The 20,446-nt window shown below is 44.3% G+C and overlaps 1 protein-coding gene across 3 annotated transcripts in view; it reads right to left on the bottom strand.

The window, feature by feature from the left end:
- LOC138580441 (targeting protein for Xklp2-B-like) overlaps positions 1-20,446 on the bottom strand; it is a 364,493-nt gene that overhangs the window by 318,014 nt on the left and 26,033 nt on the right. For all 3 annotated transcript variants that reach the window (XR_011304260.1, XM_069650992.1, XM_069650993.1), the window contains exons 3-4: positions 8,075-8,195; positions 7,820-7,993 (exon numbers count right to left, since the gene is read on the bottom strand). Coding sequence is in view for 2 of the 3 variants with exons in the window: in XM_069650992.1 (XP_069507093.1) it covers positions 7,820-7,993; positions 8,075-8,195 (295 nt within the window). In the remaining variant the exon portion in view is untranslated. The remainder of the gene's footprint in view (positions 1-7,819; positions 7,994-8,074; positions 8,196-20,446) is intronic.

The raw sequence follows: 20,446 nt of genomic DNA, 5'->3' as shown, positions 1-20,446 counted from the left end.
TAGCAGGTCTTTTAAGGTCCAAAACGCAAACCTAGCTACAGGCAGTTCGCAGAGTGCTTAATGTCTTGATAAGCAGAATATGAAAGTTCCTGTGGATACTTTACAGTCTAGTCTCTAAGCTGCAAGAGGACACAATCAATGTTGAAGAACCTGTTGAAGGACTTGCTAAAAAGGGACATAAGCAGTGGCTCGAGTCAAGGTGTGACGACGGATTTCTGAACTCTGACCTGGTGGGCAGAGGTTTAGAAGGCCAGCCTAGTTTCTTGGAACAGGGTAACCTTCCGGACAAGCCAGATCTATCAAGGTAGCATTGGCGGTGGTCAAGGCTAGGTCAGGAGGGGTGAGGGTGAGTGAAAGACCTCAATGAGCAGACAGAGTAAAGGACACTTACAAATCACCCCCAGTCAGAATAAATATATATATAAATACATATACATTTATTCCAAAGCCTTTGCAATTAAACAGTAGAAAATCACAGCAATATTATTAAACCAACACAATCCTATCAATACACAGAGACACACAAGACTAAAGGGTTAATGCACAAAATGGGTCCACAACCTAAAAAGGGGAAGGAAACAGGTAGTGCAAATATTTAGGCCCTTCTGCATCAAACACAATCCTAGCTGAGAGGCAGTCGAATCCCTAAGAGTGGAGCCTAATGTTCAAATGTATTTGCAATGCTGTAGCACGCGGTAATGCAGATGGGCAAACATGGTCTCTCCAGGGGTCTGTAGCAGCTCAGGAAGGTGGGTGAGGTGATCAAGAATAAGTTCCCACTATTCTTGGATGGTCTCCCCAACAGGACAGGACAGGTTCCAGAGTTCGGGAATAGATTACTAGTTTGCACTAGCAGTGGAAAGGAGAGGGGCACAAAGGGGCCACCCGGGCTTAAAAATTGATGGCTGAGGCGCTAAGGGCCACCAGTAAGGGTTGCAATTACTCACAACCCCCGGCGCACTCCGGACCAAACTTCGACAGTCAAGTCCACTTCGGTTGCAGGTTCAAATGCGGCAATCTTGCAGCTCTGCAGCTTTCAGCGATGAAGCTACAGCGTCGATTCCCAAACAGTGACGATTTCTCCGCTCCAGGTGGATGATCAGGCCAGTTCCGCTGTAGCAGGCTTCAGGACACAGAGGACCATGGCGGCAAAGAACTAGTGAAGTTCGTCACCACAGCTGGGCGACAGTAATTATGTGTATTCTGGTTCGGGCGTACTCACTTTACTCCAGACCTGGAAACACCAAGTGTACAAAATTCAGTGGGAGTTCCGCAAACACAGAGCTTGCGATGTACCAAGTTTCAAGCCTCGAAACTGCGGCGCAAGCTGGTCAGCCCACTGGCTGGTCCAGGGATGCTTCTGAAAAGGCTTACTTGCAGGTTTTGATGAAGGTGCTGAGAATAGTTGGTCCCACTATTCCAATGGGTCGAAGCGTCTTTGCAGACCTTCTAGGACGACCAGATGCACAGGGGTCCCACGGGAGGACAGCGGGCTCAGGGAGCCAAACATTCCAGCAGGTCACCAGTGGTTCAACTCGGCTTCTTAGTTGCAGGATACTTGAATCCTATCCTTCGCTCAGTAAGAACTCCAGAGAGCGACAGTGTGGGTGTTGGAGCCTTCTCTTATCCAAAATATCCTTTGTGCCAAAACAAAGAGGACCCAATGGGAGATCTGCTCACATACAGGCATACAATATGTGGACCAATCATGGACCACGGTGGTCCCAGGTATTCACATCACACCAGACTCTGGCACCCAGGATGTGTGTTGGTACTCAACAGTCCAGCCTACATCCTGGAAGCACAAGGCATACAGAAGTCCGTGAAAGCTTGGTGCTTCATGGGAAAATCATGCCCAAATAAGGACTGACCCAGGTCGGCTCGACCTGGGGAAGGTGGAGGGGCAAGATGGCCAAAGAAGCGCGTGGTATGGCCATTTTGGAGCCAGGCCGCCCAACCATGCCAAATGCAGCAATCGCAGTTTACCTGGCAAGAACGGGTTAAAAATACACAAAAAAATAACCTGCCACCAGCCCTGTGCAAGGTACATCTACACTTCTAAAAAAAATTTAAAAAAATCCTTCGAGTGCATCTAGGGCCTTTGGAAAAGACAGGAAGACCCAAGTGCACTGTACTGTAAGGTACTTTGTGCACTTGCAACATGTTGCAGAAAAGTTGCAGCATTGACAAGGACTAAGCGAAACAGTCTCCCAGTACTGACTGTCTTTAGGGCATGTCAGTTTCCCCATTAGAAGTGAGTGAAAAAAGCCCAGAGGAGTGCAGCAGAAGGCTGTGCTCCTCCGATAAAGTCAGACTATGGTGTTTAAACAAAGCAAAAAAGTTGGGGGGGGTACACAACAGGAGGGAAAATTACACATGAAATGGAAATCTTTCCTAACACGAGGTAAGAGAGGAGTACCCTGGACACCTCTATGTGCACTACATGGTCCAGAGCAACTTCATGGATCAAGGTAAGCAAAACCTTTCTCCCAACAGTACCTTAGGTTAGAAGAATGATTGTGGCTTGATACCCCTCGATGTGGCAACGCTGACCCGACCTCCGGTTTGGACGGGATATCTCAGCAGCAGTCTTGAGGGAAGACCTTCGGCAACTTCTCTGGTTACTGAGGTTTTGGCACCTTTCCTGCAGCACCAACAAAGGATGCAATTTGCCTGATCCATCTTCGCTTCTCAGTCCCACACTCTGCTGAGGGGGCCTGGGTGAGTTGGATCAGATCTCTGGAGTGTCTTTGAGGGCTCAGACTTGGACGAGCTTGGCCATTTCACGACGATTCACTCAGAAGCAGGTCTCCCAGCTCTGGAAACTTCTAGGACCTCAGGAGATGGCTCAAATCAAAGTTAGTTGTGGGACTCGTCGGTCCCACCAGTCAAAGGGAAGGAGTCATCCTCTTCAGAGTTTGTCTGTCGCACACAAAACCGGGCCAGGACAGCAGTGGTCGGGTCGCTTCATAATGTTGCTAAGGGTCTTCAGGCATCTATGGTCATTGGTTACTTCAGTTTCCAGTGGTCGACTTGCCTTACACCTCAGGAGCCTCACCTTTTATACAGTTCCAGCACACACTTCTCTGCAATCTCAGTAATTTACAAAAAGTCCCAATGGGAGCTGGTTCCATTCAGGCACTCAGGCAAAGGGGAGTGAAAAAAATTCCCACCCACTTACCGCCTTCCCAGACACACTGGAGCCAAGGCACGGACACCCAAGGGTTCCCACCAAAGGTAAAACACACACACAGGCCTCTCCCTCCTAGGACAGAGGAAGGGTGGACAAAGAACCACCACACTAGCAATGGCGAAAAAAGAAAGGAGCCATCAAGTTAATACTTGGGCCACTCTAGGGTGTAGAACGGAGGCTATGGACATAGCCTCCAGTAGAAAACGTGCACAAGAGTTGTTAGAACACGTCCACTGCCACCAGCCATAACTAAGATGGTCTGTGGGATATTTTTACCCATGAGAATGTGGCCCACTGCACCCTTTTGCCAATGGGGAAAGAAACAGCCAAAAATGGATGCGCCAACCCCTGTGCGCGCAAAAAATCTACAAAACTGCACATGGGTCATAATCACAAGAGGCTGCATGCCCCTGCCACCCACAGTCAAAAGTTGGTTTAAAAACAGAACTCACTGCAGGAGAATGCCAGTGGGTACCGTTAAATGTAACATGAAGCAAGCCTACATAATTGGGCTAAAAACCAAAAATGCTTTAAAAAAAATGCAACCAATTGCAACCTTTTCCAAGTGAACTATTGAATTAAAGTGTGCTGAAATCACAGATCATCCAGTGTGGCCAGAAAATCCGGGCCTCACTGACTAACAGCAGCTAAGAAATGTATTTCATGAAAGAGGCCACACAGCAACATTTCTGTCAGTTCCACTTGAAAAATGAGGCTAAAAGTGGCAACATCTAACAATTTCAGCTGTGCAGAGAAAACTCCAAGCAAAGGCTGAATACTTAGTTCAAGACTGCAAACAAATTCCAGCACTCAAGGACAGAAATTGTGCCGAGTAGATGTGTATGCTGCAAAGGAAACTGATGTAAAAGACCTTTTAAATGTGCTTTTTCTCTGAAGTGCAAAATCTGCCTGTTTAAAAGCATGTTTTTGTGAAGGGCTTAATTCCTTTAATTGTCAAAATCCCTTATAAACTATGTTCATTGCATATATTTTAAATGAAAGATTTTAGGTGAATCTTAAGTAACCCAGTTTGGAGTTAACTGGTTAAGTCTGATTGGACAGTGCCCAGCCTGGGAAAGATGACACTCCATGTTCACACTGCTGCTACCAGGAAGACTTAATTGATGCTGGAGGTTCTCGCATATTTAGAACAAAAGACCTCATTAGACATTAGTCTTTGCTGAGCCAAGGACAATGGAAGGCTGAGCACTGGTCTCTTCTGGGGAGGGGCAGGAAACTTCCCTCTACACCCCACCCTGATCAAAGGGATTTGACAGCTGTTTGTTGGAGAGAAGAAAAAATAAAACACTGCTCAAAGAAATCTGTTTAAAATGCCTATGTGTAATTAAGTTTTGAAAACTTGTAACTTTGCAACATGGAGGACAAATCTAAAAATAGGTAGTTGTAAATCTAATTTATGCTCCTTCTGTGGAGACGTTAGTGAACACTGTACTACATAAGGAACCAAAGTTACACCAAAACCCCAATTGTGGCAAAACTATTGATGCTGCAAACCTGATACTGTATACCCATGTTCTAGGAGTAATTGCCCTGATATGTACTGAATTAGAAATTGTTAGGCCAAACTGTTATGATTAAAATGGACAAAATTCCACAGAATGACAAAGACAGCTCTCAGAGAGATGGGAATTGGACACAAGGATAACTCAAAATATATAATGTATATGTCTGATTTTATTAGAGGGCATAATTATAGAAATGTACATTTGTGCAAAAGTTAAATTGTGCTTCAAATCAATGTGGGAGTTCCTAAATTACATCTTAAAAATGACTGCTCTTTTCTGACTACAAACCAGAACAAGGCAAGTGCGTTTGACTACTCACAGCCGTGGGGGTGTGGTTTGAAATTCTGCCCCTACCATAAACTTTGTGATGTCACTTGGTATGATAAATATATGCACTTCACCACACAGACACTGTTCTTGACTTCCTCATCTTGTCCTAATTCAGATTGCTTTGCAAAACCGAGGCCCAGCATTTGCTGAACTCTTTTCAGAAACTCCAAGGAATCAATTCTGATCCAGTCTGGCTTGCTACCATTCATGCTTGCCTACTAACTTGCCATCCCGCTAATCTACCAGTGACCAGAAGGGCCAATCCAAATCCAGTCGGAGGTGCAGTCCAAATTGACCAGAACCGCCCAGCTGGCCATCCTGCCAGAGGTGCCCTGCTGCCGGTAGACCCAATCCAGGATGACCAGAACCCTGACCGTCCAATCTTAAATTACAGTGGACTGTAAGTATAAACAGGAATCATAGTAACCCATAGTATATATTTGCCTTGTCCTACCCCAATCTCAACCATCCCATCTTTAACTTCAGAACCCTAATATTGTCAGAACCATTCTTGCGCTGATTTTTCTCATTTGTTTTACAAAACCATAAGCCATTAGTTATTTGGATTAGATAAAGTAATTCCCAGAACGGAAAACAGTATCACACGTGAAGAGTTACAATCGGCCGTGCGTAACTGGAGATTCACGGGTGGCATTCTCTTTTTCTTAGTCATTAATATAGTTTAAATAAAACCAATCTGTCATTTTTAAAACCAAATTTCTGCTTTTCTCTGTTCTATTTATTCAAAACCGCCTCTCACTAAAACTTCCATAACTTCAATTTTATAGCTAGAGACTTCATTTCAACTCTCAGTTAAACCCAAGATCTGTAGCGACATCCTCGACTAAAAACACATTGCGGAACAGTATATTTGACCCAGAAAATAATTTAAAAAAGAAAGCAGTGAAATTTTGCTGCGAAATCACATTTTGCAAACGTTTTCCCATTCAAAGTGTTTCTTAACTTCCATTCCGATCTGAAGTGTGTACTGTTTATCTTGTAGCTCATGTTTGTTAGGACCGGTTTAGTGTTGCTCTCATAAGAATTTCTATTAATATAAGGATTTTTGCACATTTGTCATTGTTTCACAAAGCCATTTTCAACTGTCAATTTAAAAGTGTCAATTTCCAAAAGCGCTTCCCCCCCTCTTGTTTGGGGAGGGAAGACTATATTCAAACACTGCTCTGTTCTTCATTCCTGAATACCTGCTACTTCCTTACACTTGTGTAGAATTGCTCATTTGTGAATTTCAAAATTGTAACCTAAGCACTCTTTCCACAAACCAAAACTGTTCTTTTCCCCGTGTTTTATCTTCTGTGCTGCTTAAAAGTGAATTAAATTGCCTTACTTATTTTTATTTTCTGATTTGTATTGTCACCACATTGGTGATTGCCGATATATATAAGTCACTCAGAATATTGACCTATAGACACAATAAATAAGTATTTCATTTGTGCATTACATGCTAGGCGAGATCCGGGTGTGTGCCTGATTGAAATCCTTAACAGGTCTATGTGACAAAAGTCTCAGGAGCAGAGAGAAGGGGGATACTAAGTATCCCTTTGGCACTCCACATAAGGTGGTGTGTGGCAAACTCTCAGACTATAAAGTGTTAGGGGAGATACTAAGTATCTCTCCATCCTTAACTTTAGGATGTAGACAGGAATATCAAAGGGTCCCCAGCAACACTGCCCATAAGGAGCTGTGTGCTTCAATAGTAAAAAGGAGGGAAGTAGTCTCCATAAGACGTTAAAATACAAAAAGGAACAAGTTCAAAAAGACAGAGCTCATAAGAATGAAGGAGAGGAAAAAGGCTCTAATCATTCAGGATTCAAGAAAAAGGGCCAGAAGTACAGCAAAAAGTGCTCGGGGGGAGGGGAGGAGAAGAGGTCTCACTAGGGGAGGGGATGATGCCTTAGTTTTGAAAATTAAAGTTTTAAATGTGCATGCTTAGTACAAGTATGAAGAATGGTCTTTCTTGGTGGAGATAATGTTTAGAGGGTTCTCTCTGCTGCCTTTCTGACATGACTCTGTCCCATCCTCCAATTTATGCTCATCTTGTAGTCCTGCATTGTAACATTTAGCCTACACAGTCCTCCTTTAATCAAAACCATTGTCTTTTAGCCCATCTCAAAGGTTGTCCATTTAATAGTAAAGCGACAATGACATGCCTCACTCCATTTCCCACCATCAACCACTTCACCTCTTGGATGCTTTCATTAATTTTTTTAACATATTTTGTTTTCTTGTCGGTTGCAAACTCCAAATGTATTACCATACACCAACCACACAGATAGATCTAATAAGTAGATGTGGGAGCCCAACAAATATTACATTTTAAACATGTGCCAAACGGTCAAGCTTGGCAGATCATGTGCAGTGTGTATTATGCAGATTCTCGTCCTTAAGAGTTGCCACTCTGCATGCACCTAGGTCATAGAATCAATCACCACAGCCACGAAGCTTGTGAACTGATAAAATCGGCCTGCCTGCCTAAGACCATGTTTGCGGTTATTTAGAAGGTGTATGATACTTTGCATGAATGGTTCATCATTTTGTAGTAAATCTGCAAAGAAAAAAGTTAAGCAAGGGAGTGAAGACAGATATGGGACAGATTTGCAGGTAAGCGATCACCCCCCCCCCCCCACTCCACTCCAGAAGAAACCAGGCTGAGGGAGAACAGAAGGCACAGAAATGAAGACACCCAATTTCATGCAGTAACTTTCACCCTGCCACACAATTCATTACATTCTATTTCTACTTAACATACAGCTTCAGTTTCTTATTTGGTGGATGCCCAGTAGGAGGAGTCATCGGTATGTAGCCTTCAGCAGTAGGCAGGATGTTTTCACCAGGAGCATGAGCAATGTTCATGGAGCGTCGCCCCTCACGGATCTTGGCCAACTGTCTACGTTTTTGCGGAAGGGACAATCTGCGGGATGCCCTGCCGAGAAAAATAAAGATATAGTGCCAGAAGATAGTAGACCGTCACCAACAAACAATGCAGGGATCCTCGTCACCTCACCTCCTTGGCAGTGTGTCGGATTCTCCAACAACCGATGCATCATCAGGGACCCTTCTCAAATCAGCATGAAGGCTTCCAAGGGATGTGGCCATGTTGTAAAACTGTTCTACAACACCTTCATCTGTGGAGTGAAGCAAGAAAAAGTAAGGCAGAAACCAACAGCTTTGATATTTACATAATCACTATACAAATGTTCTTCAGCTATGCACTTTCAAAAACAGATTTTCCACCATTAGAACAAGTAAGACGGACAGAATAGAAAAATAAGCTCAGAGAAGCTGGTCTACTCACCAACAATAGGGCCTGTAATTTTTCTGCACATGCATCTTAAGGATTTCCACACCCAACCCATATGACTAGTTTGGCAACTGTTAATTAGAGATTTTTATTATGCAGTTTTCCCAGTCATCTGTATAAGGTCAGGTCTCCTCTATTCCCCTTGGAACATTGCAAAATGTACCTGGAGGAGTAACCCAACACTGCTGCATCTTTGGGAAGCACCACAGAATCGAGATCTACAGTATGCACTCAATTTTCTAAAAACCTCCACATCAGGTGCTTTGTTGGAAATAATCTAGTCATAATGCCCACTTGTGGACACACAGACGAGATACCGGCACAGCACTGTTGGCAAAGGTTAATTCATTCAGAATGTGTTTAAAATGGAGAGCATAACATCAAGTGCTTCATCCATACCGGAGATTATTCTGAAACAAGCAGCTTTTATACATTTGGTGTTACATTTCTTCATGACATGTCATTAAATCACAAGCCAAATAGAACGGAGCCTTGGGCTGAAGCTACTATTAGTGCAGCTGCTACCTAGGTTAGGTTATTTCCACTCATGGCCTGTTCCAAGAATAAATGCACCCTCATCACCCTTTGCACATTTGCTCAACATTACTGTGTTTAAACATCCCTCAGCTGTCCCATCGGACCCCCAGTTTCTTCTTCGATCCAGACGTCCTGCCAAGGCGCTTCGCTTCTTTGAAGTAGTGGGAACAACTACTCTGGTCGCCCCCTGTGTTGGGGAGGAGCTATCACCTCCTTGCAGCACCACCCCTCTTCCCCAAGCACTTTACAATCAAGCAAGCAAGACTTCTGTTGACTGTTTTCCAAGCACTATAGCACTGAGAAAGCCTTTCATGCAAATAATCACATACAGACATTGGTGGCGACTAAATGAAAATAGTTTGTATTTAAATATAAAAAGGTGTAAATAACCATTAGCTGAATGAATTTGTAAATGTTAAAACTTATGCAGTTCCTAGCACGGGATGAGTCAAAAAGTACTCCCCTTGCCCCCTCCCGTCCCAGAAAGAATGCAGCCTGTGCTCAAAATAGATTACAGGCATTGCCGTAGTGTTCACTCACTCTGGCAGAGCACACAAAGTGGCTGAGCAGCTGTTTCCTGTCATCAAAAACACATGCAGACTAAAGGCTCAATGCACACAGTGAAGAAGTATGAAAAACAAGGGTAAGCAGAATAACCTGAGCAGATAAAATAGGAGTATGTTGAGTGAAGTGTGGAGAGTATTGCGGTAAGGTGCTTTTATGTATAAATGTTCATAATATAGCAAAATGAAGCTACAATGTATTGAAGCTACAATGTATTCCTGCATAGCTAGCAATATGCTAAGTAGTATGTCCCAAACTGAAACCCAGCCATGCAGGAAGGAAGACTGCAGCATCCATTGTAAGGGAAGGACAGTTTTGGATGAGGCATGCCAGTATCCAGTGACCAAGTCAAACAGTATATAAGGCTCCTGCTTGGCACCAGTTGAAGGACCCAGCCACGGAAGAGAGGCAGAATGCTTGTCAGGGAGCAGAGTTCTTTGCCCCCCCCCTATTCTCGTTTCTGTACAGATTAAACTGGTTATCCTTGCAAGATAACGACTCTTGGCCTTAATTCCCTAAAGGGGTGAATTTTAATCTGGTGCGAGTGTGATTAGGGGTACCCGTATACTTAAGGGGTACCCCTGTAAGTTGGGATACCTTTCACCTGCTTACCCACTGAACAAGCCCCTTCGGAAGTGTTCCGGGGCCATCCAGTGAACTGTCCAGTTCTATCTCAGAATATCCCGCAGCTGCCATCTCCAGTGCAGACCCGGGACTTGGGACATCTCTTGCTTGTGGGTCCTGTGCATTCTCCTGCCAAATTGTATAGGCCTAGCTCCTCTAGGTCCCGAATTAGAGTGCACAATGCTGCCCACATCTGCCATTCCCATGTCACTACCAGTTGGAGACGGACGCTGTAGATTCTGTGCTGTTCTGCATTCATGTGCCCTGAAGCCTGCTGCACTGACATTTTCTTCATAGCTCCTTCAGAAGCGGAGGAAAGGCAATTGTCCCATCAAGGACGATCATTCTCCCCCTTCAGCTGCTGAGAGCCAGAGCACCACGAAACTGCAGTACTCGAACCTACTAGCGACCTCGACTAAACTGGCATAGAATTGCTGATGTGTAATGAATCAGATAACTCCAATAACCAACAGAACAATGAGGAATGACTAAACCCATCGGACATAACCCCTGTGGAGGATGTAGATGCTGTGCACAAATTTAAAGAACAGTAGAAGTGGACATAGGTTTAGCCAAACCTTGGCAACAAAGAAGCTTTACCAATTGCAATACTGCTTGGGTTATATATGCCATTTGGTGCCCTGGTCACAAAATGTTTATTGGCAAAACAGAGCGTGAAACAAATACTCCGTGAGCATGAGCTGCCAAGCCTCCAGATAAGGGTTGTACCAGGCCTTTTTACACATGAAAATCTTATAAATACGACAGCTTTATTATTTTCCCGTTTACATACAGTCAGGTTACTTGACAGAAACCAGAACGCGTCATGATTTTTTAAAAAATTAATTTTATTTTTGAATCTAGATGCAATTAATTGCAAGCCATGGAGAAAAGCCCCTGAAACAATTATTTTCTCTGAAGCCTTTAAAAAAAATAAAAAAAAAAGAAACTGCCCACTGATAAAGCAATGGTTTCTTTCCGTTCACCTTCTGCTGTGTGTAGATTCTCATGCAGCAAAGAAGCACTGTGCATTTTTATTTCCTAGCATTTTAGGATTGTATAATAAAATGGAAAACTAAGTTGCAATTGAGAATTCATCTTTTGTCACAAAAATGCTCCCCCCCCGCCCCGTGAAAGCAATCCAGTATGACACGATTGTATTTCTCAGAGTTCCTGTGCTGTGTGCATAATCACGCAGAAGCAGATCATTTTTACACTTATAATTTCAATTATAAAAACTAAAATGGAGTCTAGTTCACATCCATTCAACCTCGCAGTCAATGGGGTACATTACTATAAATGGTCAGTGGCAGCAGAGTCTTTGCTCAAGGGTGAGCGATTGGCATTACACCAATCACAGGTGTTATAGCCCCTCAAATCTTCAAAACAAAAGTGCTGTTCATAAACAAAAGAAAGTTACATTCGCAATTGAAATAGAAACGCAGCAAAAGGTGTTCCTGTGATAATCCAGATTAACTTTATGTAGCTCTTCCTACATGGTTCATCCAACATCTAGGCGCTGATTATTATAACTCAGTCGATATTCAGTTTACAGACCTCTGAAGGATGTTAGCCAATAAGATAATTAAGCCAGTTGAGCACTCGTTGCTGCAATCTGTAGGTTGCGGGTTCGAATCCTGGCAAGGCCAACTCTGCCTTTTATCCTTTCGAGGTCGAAAAAGGAGTACCAACTTCATTTTGGTAAAAATGGTGATAAATATGTACTTTATGAAAAGCGCTATATAAATAACAATTTGACCATGAGATTAGGTATAGAATTTAGCATGGAGCCCTTGCCTCTCTGCACTGTTGTAGCATAACAACGGCATACCATTGGGTAGTAATAGCACCAGGAAATTGGGACTGTCAAACATCCAAAGACAATTCTGCTCTCGAACCTCAAAACATACAATACTTTGCGGGTTTTCAACATTTAAATATATACAGAAGAGATGAAATGGCCAGACCCTCTAGAAATAATGAAAGGTTTATTCTCTCACAATGCAGAAAGCCGGCACATGTTAATTTCCATACAGTTTTTGCACAAGTCGGATGGATGTCACATACATTTTACTCTTACAAAGGAGAAGTTATTTTTACTCTCAAAGTAAAAAAAAAAAATATATATATATATATATATATAGGGAGTGAAATACTCCCACCTCTCAAATTCTTATCTGGAGAGCTGCATTAGGAACCGTGTTTTGACAGCCCCCATAGTAGGATATTGCATTTCAGCAGACCATAAAAGTGGACAATGATCTTGAAAATCAACCCAAGCACTGATAAGATCCTTGATGGAATGAAGCGGACCAAACAAGAACTACATCTTATTTTCATAACTAAAAGCCAGGAAATAGGATTAAATGAAAACATTGATTGGCACAAACTCATAGTTAGAGGTAGTCTTGATATGCTTCTCGTTAGATTAGTAGAAGTCAGATAACCAGCAGTGTGGCTGCCATTGAGAACAGAGGTGTCTGGTTCATGCACAGATGGAAACCTTTTCCAAAAGAGACTTAACTCGTTTCTACAAGAGAGCAGATTTAAATACCCTTACAGATGTTTGTTTATAAGTTAACTATACCGAGAATGTATAACATGTAAAGCTTAGTGACAACACGAAATGTGACAATCTATATAGTGTAGAATAAAATAAAAACCATCCTAAAATTAATATTGTCCATCATACATGTGTACATTAGATACATGGTTATTAAATTAGGAGTTATCATGCAAATATTAGGGCGTGGCTAAGCAGCCATGGGTTAAGCAGGGTTCCTGAGCGTCTCGATGATCCTTCATTATCCTGTCGCATACAGCTGGTAAACATGACGTGCGGATACTATAGACGAGAATTCTGCAGTGGGAATATGCAGTGCACATGAAGATTGCATTTCGTGAAAGAATCGTGGCGTAGAATTGAAGCAGTGATGGAAAATGTGCCTTGTGAGTCCGGAGGAAAAAATGACAAGATGGTGCCCGTTACGAACAAAGAGTAATGGTGGGCGCCTGATGGAGCACAAAACGGTGCAGGTACGGGATCAGGTCGGCGCATGACAGTGGATGCTTATAACGCTGCATACCTGCGGGGAACAAAGGACACAAGCCGACTAGACAGCATCTCCAGGAAGAAAGAAAAGTGCTACACCCCATAAACGAAGTAAATGCATGACAGGGGCAGACCCTCCTTTCCAGCGGGTTAAGTAGCCGACGTGACACGGACGGCAGGTGAAGTCCGGTGACCACTTCTGCACTGCAAGAGGAACGGGTCATGATATGAACCCGGCGGATGTAACAAAGGGCCTTCACCTGCCTCGCTGCAGTACTGTGCATTGTGAGGCACTAACTAGGTTGGTGGCATCAGATAACCGGGACTGCACCATTAAAAAAATGGATAAAGCCCACACAACTAGTCGGAACGCGCTGTGCGTGTAATTAGCATAGCTGAGCGGCCACAGTTCGGAAGGAAGCACCAGTAAAGAGACATCGTCAGACTGGCTCAGTCAGTGTAATAGCGGGAGCTGTGAGCAAGGTGTAACTGTCTGACAACGGCAGACCAGTAAGTGGACAGGGAATACATTGTATCCATGCCAGCACAGCATTAGTGAGCACAGTGGCACGGCGTGAGCCCGCTTCTAGAAAAGATGTTTGATGTCATCCCCGAGAGCACACCAAGAGAAGACACGGTCACACGAATAGGAGGGCCCCGTCACACCAACAGGCGCCAGCTCAGTAATAAAGGAGCTCCACAGGAGGGCTTGCATGGAATATAACGTGAACGTCCACGTTAGGACCCTCAGACACTGCTATAAGTAAGCCCGGATAGCAGTCCTGTGAACATGAGCGGTTAGCCACTCCTCTATGTACTTGGCTAAAACAAACAAGGGCACTCTCCCGGCGGAAAAGACTAGGAAAACACTTGCAGAAGGGGGGGGTGCGCTGGGGAATATTACAGCAAACTGTGCTTGGACTCTTCGGATAGAGGTGAGACAGTAGCACAATCTACAGTACTGTACCAAGTATTTGAAGCAAACAGGTTGATAAGGCTAGTTAGCTACTCCAGCAACGCAACAGTGCACAGGCTGATACAACTGCCCCCACGTACAGTACCTTACTGTACAACAAAGGCTTGGAGGTGGCAATTAATACCGAACAGGAAGGAACAGGGACTCATGTGCACAGTGCAGGCCAGTTTGCTGGTAAGGTGCAAACCAACGCTCAGCGTAGAAACTTGAACACGACAGCCATCGAATTGGGACCCAGAAAACAGCGAAACAGAAGCACTGTGAAAGCAAGCAACCAAGACAAGTGAGACGGTGGAGGTAATTGCGTCCAAAACCAGCAAGGTTAAAAGGGAAGCAACACAATGGATATCTTCACCAAACCATCCCGATCACCAGACACATCCAGACACACAGGGGGAGATACATGAGAAACAACTACTCCAAGGTGTAGTGATCAACAGATCCTGGAAGCCATAGCGGAACTGAAATCCTCGTGGGAGAGCAAGATCGATGCAGCCATGGCAGGATTAAAATCCTCATTGGAATTCTAAATCGATAAGGTCAGTGTGGACGTCAACCTCCTGCGACAGGACGTAAGCGCTGGCAGAGCACACTAGTGGTTTAGAAAGCAAAGAACGGCGAGCACAACGTAATAACATACGTATGGTAGGGCTACCGGAAGGAGAAGGAGGCACGGACCAGACAAACTATGAGGAGAACATGCTGATACAAGAGATAAGCGAAGGAGCGCTCACCCAAGGGTTGACAGAGAGGGTGCATAGAGCCCAAGCTAGGGGACCTCAACCGGGAGTCCCTCCCTGGGCGATCGCCAAGATACTGAACTATAAAGGACAGGGAAAATATTCTGAACACTTCCACAAAGGTGGGACGATAAGCAGAGCGTCAGCGACTGTTACAGCGTATCCGGACTACACCTTGCTGGTACAGAGACAACGACTACACTACGTGGCGGTTAAGAGGTGGCTGCAGGAATCTGGCTTCAAACACGTGCTACTGTATCCAGTGAAATTGAAAGTCTTACATAAGAGCAAGGCGTTTTTCTTAGAGACACCTGAGGAAGCGGCGAGCTGGCTGGACACGCTGGGATGCCCGGTGAGGGCGGATGGCCAGACCCAGAGCGGACAGGATAAGTGAACCGGCTATTCTCCCGTACTTTACTATTGATTGATCTAGTCGATGTTAGCAGCTGCAACACCGACATGGACAGGGGGTGGTAATAAAATCCAAGGGGGGCTCACCATATATGTAAATGAGGATGGGGATATTGAACTCTATATATACCTAGGACACGGACCTCAGGACTAAAATATAAAATGTAATATGGGTCGTTTAAGTGATAAGTGCATGGAATGGCTCAAGATGTACCAGTGCCTAGTAAACGGTGGCACTAGTGTGGGAGACATGGAGGGAATGCGTGCTTACCCCCAGTAGCTAGTTTAGTCAGGATACCAGTAGAGCGGTATCCCCCTGGTGAGTTCCAAGTACCGGCAGAGGCTGAGAAAAGGACTATATGCATAGTAGCCTCAGATCCAGGAATGGAGCTGGGCAACAGTTGGGGAGTTTAAACGGAGCAAGCCTACAAACACAAGACACGAAGAGGAGGAGAGTGAGGATGGAGATGGGAGGGGTAGGTAATGGATAGGATGGGAGACCTGAAGATACCGACTTGGAATGTGAGGGGGTTAAATGAAGACATTAAACGAAACAAGGTCATGTTGTACGAGGAGATAGAAAATAGATATTGCACTGCTGCAGGAAACTCATCTGACCAAGGAGAAGCAAGCGGGTGGTAGCAAAAAAATAAATAAAGAGGACGTGACAACCACGGGAGCAACATACTTGGCACATGCCAGAGAGGTCATAACATGGGTAGCACCACATGTCCCATTTAAGCTACTGCAGTCTACTATAGATAAAGATGGCAGAATGGTGCTAATAAAAGGGATGGTGGAAAATATAGAGGTGAGCATCATTCACGTTTATGCCCCTAACCAAGACACTACTGGCTACCTACATATTAAAATAAGCTCATATGGACGGGGAGTCATATGGTAAGGGGACTTCAACTGCACCCAAGGCTAGATAGGTAGGATGGAAAGGCCAGAAGCCATGCCCCAGCAGCAAAGGCCATGGGTGCATTGTTATGTGATTTTCGGTTGGAGGATGTGTGGAGAATGCACCACCCACAGGAAAAGGAATAAATACTTCCATTATGCTGCCCCACAAAATTTGTATACTAGATTATATATTCGGACAGGAGTTAACACTAGAAGTGACGGACAGAATATAAGGCTATGGTCCTCTCTGACCACGCACCACTGAGTAACATGGCAGAACCTACCTCCCAGGGCGAGAATTCCGACAGACTCAGGGTCGAGGCAATGAAAGACACAGCCTCTAGGGAAGACTTGAGGAATGGGATTAAGGAGTATTTTGAACATAATACCGGCAGTGTAGAATCGGCGGGGACAATGTGGTAGGCATTTAAAGTGGTGGTGAGGTGATATCGAAAGGGCTCCAAGGTGGTATAATATGGAACTTCCGCAACGCAGAGAAGATTTTAGAAACAATGATGCAAATGTATACAGGGTCCCGGGAGGAGGCAGAGATCATATATCAACTACAGCAAGAATGCAGGACCCACTGGGAGAGGCTGTGTAACTTAAATTATAAAATAAATATGTGGAGAGGCAACACGCGGCAGGAGACAAAGCAGGCTGGTTACTAGCCTGGTTATATAAAAAGCAAGACCCCCAGACAAACAATTAAGAGTAATGCTAGGGGTAGATGAGACACGAGATCCCCATGAAGGAGTGAACAAATGTTTTTTTAAATATTATAAGAAACTATATGCAAATGTTGCCATGGGTGGAGAAAAAGAAATACAAGGAGCATTAACAGATTACTCTCCCTAAGCTTGGGGCGGCAGAGAGAGAACCTAGAAGCCCCAATAACGATAGAAGAGTTAGAAGTGATCACGTTACTGCCCACTAATAAAGCCCCAGGGGCAGATGGACTCCCAAGTGAGTTTTTATAAAGCTTATAGGGCTGAATTAATCCCCCCGCTGCTGGCAATGTCGAATGAAGCGTTTAATACAAGCACATTGCCCGAGTCCCTACGAGAAACGATCATCATTTCACTCCTTAAACCCAACAAACTGGACACGGAATGTGGGTCCTATTGACCGCTTTCGATGTTCAACCAAGATAGTAAAGTACTCACAGCAGTGATGGCGAATAGGTTGAGACCAGTTAAACTCATACACTCTGACCAAACAGTGTATGTTCCAGGCAGAAGTATATCTGACAACTTGAGGAGACTCCATCACATTATAGGACACAGGGAAGTTCCCAGGAGGTGGCAATCATTTCGCTAGGTGCGGTGAAAGCCTTTGACTGAAGTGCCCTTGGCTGATGGCTATACTAGAGGAATTGGGCCAGCATATTTAAAGTGGGTCGAACTACTATATGACACCCCTAGCTCGAGTCAGGACGGGAACAACCATATCAGAACAGTGGTAGTTAGGCAGAGGGACCAGACAGGGATGCTGTGGTTCCCGATGCTTTTTATTTTGGCACTGGAACCCCTGGCAGTGTACTTGAGGCAACAATATGGAGAAGTGGGTATCAGTACTAAGGGCGGGCAACATTTGATATCGATGTACGCCGATTAGTTTCTGTGCCTGAAGTACCCCGAGAAGAATTTACAGTATATTCAGGAGGTTATGGAACGATACGCAATACTGTCTGGTATAACAGGGAACCCAAAGAAGTCAAACATATTCCCTCTGGGTAGATATATAGGGAAACCACAACATAAGCTGCCAGTATTACAGATAAAATGGGAGACTGACCTTCAGATATTTGGGAATAGATGTATACCATGACACGGGAGTTGAACACAAGCAGAATATCGAAAGAGCAGTGTCAAAAAATGAAAACAGCATGACATTTTGGGCCAAGCTTTGCTTAACAATGATGGGTAGAGTGGCACTGTTAAAGATGGTAGTACTACCCAGGTTATTTGCGAATATACCATATGATACCCAAACGATTCTTCACTAAGGTACAGAGCATATGTAGGGGGTTTATATGGCATAACTCTAGGTACAGGGTAGCGTTATGGAAATTACAGAACCTGTAGGAACAAGGGGGCATCAGACTGCCCAATTTTGAGATATACTACCTGGCTAGCCAACTCCGATACGTGGCAAGGTGGCTGAGGATCAGACACCGGAATCCAAACTGTTGAGGGCCGAATGCACCCCTTCCTGAATGAATGGATGTGGTTGCCAAAACTGCACTGGGAGAGAGGAAGTAGATTACTGAACCGGGGGCAGGGGAGATGTGGCGAAGAGCCTGTCAGTTAATGGAGAACCTGTACCCGTGCTCCCCACAGATACCGCTAGTGGCATTAGGAGTGGATGAGCAAATGAGGCGGACTATCAGGGAGAAATGGGAACCAACAGGCATAGTGACCATAGGAGTGCAGGGGGCGCGTTGGCAGGATGGGAAGGTGAAAGTGATGAGTGATGCCTTGGTGGAAGACACTGGATTATATCAAGGACAATACAGCATATATGCCAGGCTGGTGAAGATGATAAACGTTACATGGTCCGAGGCAGTGTTAGCTCAACAGCCTGAGTCTGCCATAGAAATATTTTATGACATATCAGATGGGGGCCACAAGGTCTCCCGGATATATGAGCTGTTGATGTCTAAAGTGGGGAAGGAAGTAACCCAGACAAGGCTAGATGGGAGGAGGTGGGGGAACCGATGGGTGATGAGTCAGGGATACTATAAGGTGTCGAGGAACGTAAGGTGGCAGCAGGTGCAGCTATAAGGTCACCCATAGAGCATAAACGCCCCCCCCCCCCCCAAGAAGATAGCCAAGTTTAAAAATGCTGGTACACAGACATGGCCGAAATTTGGGGAGGTAAATGCAGGAATGGCACACACATTCCCCTTGGGCATGCATGTTAGGGGGGGGAGCTCCCCATGCCGAGCAAACTTAGGCATGTGAGCAAACTGAAAGACCTGGCATATATACTGGCTAAATGAAGAATATCAATGAATTGGAAAGCAAGTAGGAGACCGAAAGCAGCGGCTTGGTGGTATGATCTTCAGAAATGGGATAACGCCGAAACCACGGTGTGCGATGAGGCCGCAAATCGAGACGGGGAGGAAGAGGCCGACGAGTGTCTGGAAACAGATAGTAGCTTAACTGTCCAGATCTGACCAAGAAAGCCAGGAGGAAGATGGCACTCCAGGTGGGGGAGAAGGAGGAACGCTCGCAGAAATTGAATGAGGAAGGTCGGAATGTGTTGTAGGCTCGGGGGTCGGGGATAAAATACAACATGGAACTGTATGAGAACATGGACATGTATATTGGTTGTTACACTGTATTGTGCACATGTTGAAAAAATGATATTTAAAATAAATAAAACGATCATGCAAATATTAACGAGATACCGAGAATGTGATTATGTCAATTATAAATATTGCCAGTTCTGAGAGCGCAAAAAACACTATTGCATTATCGCTACTCATAACATTGATGATCTTGCATATAGTTTAGCCTACTAGTTTACCACAGTAAGATGGCCATCATTGAAGACATTAGCAGAAATCATAGAACTAGTCACATTATAGGCTTACAAATACTTGACAAAGTGGTCGCAAGCAGCCTACACAGCTGCAGCGTTGTCTGCTACAAGCAGCACAAATCCAAGAGCCACAGTCTGACTTTGAAATAAGTTTACCGAGACCAGCAGAAATGCACGATACGTGAAGCTATACCTTGTCATTGCCTAGGTCTTTACAGAATAAGAGTCACTTAAGACTTGAGCAGACGTACCTAAAATGAAGCCCAAGTCCCTCCTGTAGGAACTTGCACCGAATTACAAGTTAGAAGCTTCTTTTAAAGATGTACTTACAAATAGCATTTTCATTTTTAGTTCTATTCTTATAGATGAAGCCAAAGAGATTACCGATAGAATACTGTTATGTCATTGCAGGATAACTACAGATTTAAAATGGGCACATCATGGATAGAAGACTGCTATCCCAGTGTAACTGATATTAACAATCAGAATCTATCGTACTGGAACTAGGAGCCATGTTAACAAGTAAGGCTGATAGAAGTAAGGGTATTTATCACAAACTTTAGAGAGTGTAATATATATATATATAATCTATCTCACTTGACCAAGAAATATTAGTAACCAAGGGTTATGTTTAGGTCTCCCAAGGGAAGAGTTAAAGAAATGTAACCTCTCCAGGTGACCTACCAGCCAGTAATTCAGTAGGTAAGCGTTTATAA

This window comes from Ambystoma mexicanum, chromosome 3p, assembly GCF_040938575.1.
Source record: "Ambystoma mexicanum isolate Mex_15411 chromosome 3p, UKY_AmexF1_1, whole genome shotgun sequence".
NCBI classification, from domain to species: domain Eukaryota; kingdom Metazoa; phylum Chordata; class Amphibia; order Caudata; family Ambystomatidae; genus Ambystoma; species Ambystoma mexicanum.
This window is presented reverse-complemented; position numbering and strand designations above follow the sequence as displayed.